Source organism: Prenolepis imparis, unplaced genomic scaffold (genome assembly GCF_030444845.1).
Source record: "Prenolepis imparis isolate NDT839.2.m4 unplaced genomic scaffold, iyPreImpa1.0 SCAF_8, whole genome shotgun sequence".
Lineage (NCBI taxonomy): Eukaryota > Metazoa > Arthropoda > Insecta > Hymenoptera > Formicidae > Prenolepis > Prenolepis imparis.
Genome location: NW_028141166.1, coordinates 7,431,293 through 7,436,393, shown reverse-complemented (window position 1 = coordinate 7,436,393; position 5,101 = coordinate 7,431,293). Strand labels below are relative to the sequence as shown.

Here is a 5,101-nt window from a genome sequence, read left to right as displayed (position 1 = left end):
GTGTGTGATCATTTTCCCATGTTTTTTTTTTCAAATTCCTTTTATGTGCCCTTAGTAAGAAATTTTATTTTAACCTTTAATGATTTAACATATAACAAAATTATATGTTTTTCATGTACGATAAGAATTGTTATATCATCGTATGTTTACACATTTTTCAATCAGATCAATCAAATAGATTTATCAAATAGATAATGTAGTAGGAAGATTAACCAACTTTTTTTAATGATATAATTGTGAGAAAAAAGAAAAGCATCTTTTTTATTTTAGCTAAATTTTTTAAGATAAAATAAAAAAAAATGATATCTAATTAAATATCTTTGATACAAACTAAAGCAATAGTATATAATATAGTTTAATTAAAAATATTCGATGTTTGGCATTTTTCTTATTATATTTTGTCTTGATAATTTTTATGCAGAAAGAAAATATCAGTATATATTAATAGTGTGTTAGTAAAATCATGTTAGTAAAAAACTCGTGCTGATATTTTTATCGTTATTATAACGTTGATCAATAAGAATAATGCCGAAAGCTCTTAAATTTGTAGATAAGCTAATATCCGGAGATATACGGTAGGTATGTCACTAACCGGATTTCGCTTAATAACCATTCGCTATTGAGTGATGCTTCCGACACAGCTTCATCACGTTCGCTAATATGATACACATGCTCTTATGTGCTTTGACAATTTTAATCCACTTTATTGATTTGCGAATCCGCAAATACATTTCCACTTTCGAGAAGTTCTTTCGTCGTTACTATTCTCCAAAATGAAAAATATGCGATAATTTCAATTGACGATTAACTTCCCATTTAGCATTTCAATATTTTATATTTAATTAGATTACATTTATATATTTACTTTCTAGAAAAAATTCCGACAACCATTCTATCTTTGCCTTTCTTATTTTTATTCGTCAGTAAAAAATATCACATTTGAGATATGAATTTTTTAGACTTGTTGAGTTATTTTTTTATTTATTCAACACACGCCTACAGTCATATATCGCAGTTTCTTTCATACATGTTTATTATTTATTATCGCGACAATTTGCGTCTCGATAATGGGCGTTGATGTATCCAATTAAACGGCACTTCCAACAAAGCCGTATTATATCAACTCGAAACGAACATTGAGCTTTTTCATTCGATCGCACATTACATGTGTCAATTTTCAATCACCCTGTTTATTTCACGATTCATCGATCGTTTTCTCTACGCTGGCGTAAACCTATCCTCCGCTTCGGCACGCGTTCTACGCATTCGACCGTATTTATAATCATATCGGACGTCGCGCACATTGTTTAATTATCTTGACAATATTCGCGATCATAATGGCCGCGATGATTTATGGCGCAAAATGCCGTCAACGAAGCCGGGGGAAAACGAGCAGCCCTGCGCGTCGTAAGCTCATGGATGTCGCATAAAGCATCATTATCGAGAACGGAACAAATGACGTATCTATAAACGATGGTTTAATGCGAGTACATTTGCGAAATGCCGTGCGCGCTGACCGTTAATCATACAATTTAATATATGTATGTGCTCGCGCAATTGTGTTTTGCTTACGGAAGCACTTTTCCTGACAAATCCCATGACGAAACAAATTCCATTTCTATTGTCTCTCGGTCGCGCGTATTAAATTCTAATGAAACATATTCGAAATGTCATTTTATTCTATCTTGTTATCTTTATCTACGCAAAAAAATTCTGACGGTCAAAACAAGCCCTATATATAATATTGTCCAAAATTTTTCAACACATTTCCTAAATCTCCCCCTCTTATATATTTCGAGCTGTCAAATCAATATCAAAAGTCTTTTAGATAATACATATTATGAGTGCTGCTTGATAATAAATGCATTTCGTGTTAATATGTGTTAATATGTACAGGAAGGCGAACAAGTCGCGGCGGAACCACCACCACCGGAACCGACACCGACGCCAGAACCAGCGCCAGCTCCGGCCCCCGTAACCCCGGCAGCGGAATCCGGCCCCACACCGTCCCCAGCACCCTCACCGGCACTTCCAGCCGAAGGTGCTGCAGCAGTTCCTTCCGCAGAAGGTGTCCCACCGGCGGAAGGAGCTGCGCCCGCGCCTGCTGGTGAATATAGCTCGAAAATATTTTTAATATATACGATTTTTCGCGAAATCTTCTTCTCTTTTTGAGAGAATTGAAAATTTTGTAGGAAATATCTTAAACTATTTAACAAACTATAGAGGGTTTATTCCAGCTCAGTTTTTCTCAATTCTTTAAATAATTAATTTAAAAAAATTTAATTTGATGAATTCCTCTTTAATCAATTTCTTTATCACAATTTGATAAAATCCACGCACGGAATTTCCTCGTTTTCTTTATCATTTTTTTTTAGTTTTACATTTTTCCAGCGAATATTAATTATTCAATATATTTGTAGAAGGTGCGCCTCCAGCAGCTCCAGCAGAAGGCGTACCTTCTACGGAAGGTGTTGCACAACCGACGGAAGGTGCCGCGCCACCGGAAGGAGCTGCGGTTCCGGCTGAAGGAACCGCACCTGTTGCTCCTGCGGAAGGAGTAGCGTCGTCAGCGGAAGGTGCACCGGCTGAAGGAGCACCTTCAGCTGAAGGCTCTGCACCTGCTGTTACTCCTGTCGAGGGTGCATCCGTAGAAGGAACACCCGCTGTACCTCCAGCGGAAGGTTAATTTCATCTTTTATTTTCTTGTTGTTTGATATTAATAAAATAAAAGTTTTAATATTTTCACAAAAATTACGTTAAATTTTCAAACAATGGAAAATCAATCTGAATTATATATGTAATATTAAATCTTTAATAAACATGGCATACTAAAAATCATTTTTTTAATGGTAAAAGTAAATAAAATTTTTAATCAAATAATCGATGTATGAAGACTTTTCAATGTTAATTTATGATATCTTTATTTCATGCTGATTAATAATAAGTTAAGACAATTTTTTGCCAATCAATAATTTTAAAATAGCCTCTTCGGATGCGATAGTTAAAATATTGATGTCCATCAATCATTATCGATTTCAATCACGTTTGTATTTAATTTTAAATATAAAAAAATATGCCATAAAAAGAGATTGTGATTGATCTGTTACACTGTTACATATAACAGAAATTTAAGCATTTTCCGTGAAAAAAAATTAAAATAAAAAAAACAATTGCGTAGGTGCAACACCAGCAACACCGGAAGGAACATCTGCGGCTCCGGCAGCGGAAGGAGCTCCTGCAGCCGAAGGAACTGCTCCTGCAGCAGCTCCAGCGGAAGGTGCACCAGTCGCACCTCCCGAAGGAGAGGCTGTTGTACCCGCAGCCACGACACCCGCGACTCCAGCACCGGCGCCCGCCGAAAGTACGTAAAAGATATTCCGTGCGTGATTTAATTATTTATTTTTTGTTTTTCAGGGGTTACATAGCAAAATTTATTTATTTTTTTCATAAATCTGGCATTTTAAACCTTTTTGCAAACATTTGCAATCGTTGTTTTATCGAGATAATTTCATTTTTGTTTAAACCAAACACTTTTCCACACGGTTTTGTATTTCGCGAAAAACACGAGAAAATACAGGAACGATAGAATTTTTTGATTGCCAGCTTTACGTTGCCTGGCAAAATTGGCTCCTATTAATTTTGGGTTTTTAACTTAATTTTTAGCTAATCTAGTTTTGATATTGCGAGTTACAATCCGCATCAGAGGCAGTCCCGCGCTAAAGAGCGCGAAATACATCATGAACGGTATGTCAAAGCCAGCAAGTATGAAATGCAAGACTAAAAAAAAAAAAAAAAAAAAAAACCAACAACAACAATCGCATCCGACGAACTAAAAAAATATCTAATCTATCGTCGCAGGCATGTTATGGGCGAACTAATTATATTGCAAACTAATTGCGCACCAGTCAGATATCATCTGCGATATAGTGTTCATCGGAGGAAAATCGACGAGAGCTATTCTCCTCGGCCATCATCGACTTATCATTAACTCTAGTCAATAATTTCGTACTCTGTTACAGCGGTCGCTTCTCGTGTTAATCTCTTTGTTTTTCTCGCGCAGCACCTGCATCGTAACTTGGCCGAAAAAGAGGGAACGAAAATAGAGAGAGAAGAGGGAAGAGAGAGCAAAGGATCACACATTTTTCCGCCACATACTTTCCTCTCGTTGACATCGAGCTTTGGAGGAACATCTGCACGGTCAAGAATAAAGAACGGATATGAGAAACCGCGGCCTATACAATATCTCGCACTTTTCTTATCATCCTCGTCATCATCATCATTATTATCATCCTCATCGCCCAGCGTCCTTACACCGTCATCTCATCGCTCACGCCTTGCATATTCATCGCTCATGCATCACGAAACTCGCACGTGCCGCACGAGATACAAAGGAAAACAGAATAATACGTGCGAGAAAGAGAGAGAGAAAGAGGGTCGCGTGTTTTCACCGCGCGATATGTCTTACGGACTCGACGCGGAACTCATATTTTATTTGTCTGATATCCGTTATGGGAAACGAATTCGCGCGTCATTAAAATGCCGAGAACGAAACTGTCCTTATTCGGTGAACGCGAGTTGCGATTATTAATTGAGATTACGTCAAGCGCATTATATGCACGCGTTTTGTCACGTTTGCTCGAGCACTCCGATAATTTTTCTATCAAACGATCGCTATTAATCGTAATAATGATGCAAGTAACGAACTAAACGTGCGTCGGAATTCTGGAAATAATCCACTGCAGCACGTCGCGGTTCTCTTTACACAGATCGATATCGAATCGACACATCTTCTGTATACGAGAAATTGGATTTCGTAATAAAAGCTTTTCTTCGATTACTGATAACACTTCTCTCGTTTCACAGACGTACCTGTTCTTCCAATCTATCCTAGAATTTATTTCGTCTCTATATTTACGATTTACTTTTCGCGTATGCTTCGTAAATTATTAAAAAATAATCGAGTAACTCTTTATTATATGTCTAACTTATTTTCTTTTACGTTTCGTACAAACAAATCATTTACAGATGATTATTATTATCAAACGTAAAAGAAAATTTGACATAGAAAGAATATTTATATCGATGTTAAAAAGTTATCTGC

The 5,101-nt window shown here is 36.6% G+C and overlaps 1 protein-coding gene across 1 annotated transcript; it reads left to right on the top strand.

Moving 5' to 3' along the window:
* Nucleotides 1-1,353: 1,353 nt before the first annotated feature.
* On the top strand, nucleotides 1,354-4,832 carry LOC145939844 (uncharacterized). Its single transcript, XM_083044467.1, has 6 exons — nucleotides 1,354-1,407; nucleotides 1,897-2,107; nucleotides 2,421-2,681; nucleotides 3,179-3,361; nucleotides 3,664-3,744; nucleotides 4,061-4,832. The coding sequence occupies exons 1-6, from the start codon at nucleotides 1,354-1,356 to the stop codon at nucleotides 4,072-4,074; spliced, it is 804 nt and encodes a 267-aa protein (XP_082900593.1). The 3' UTR covers nucleotides 4,075-4,832.
* Nucleotides 4,833-5,101: the final 269 nt, after the last annotated feature.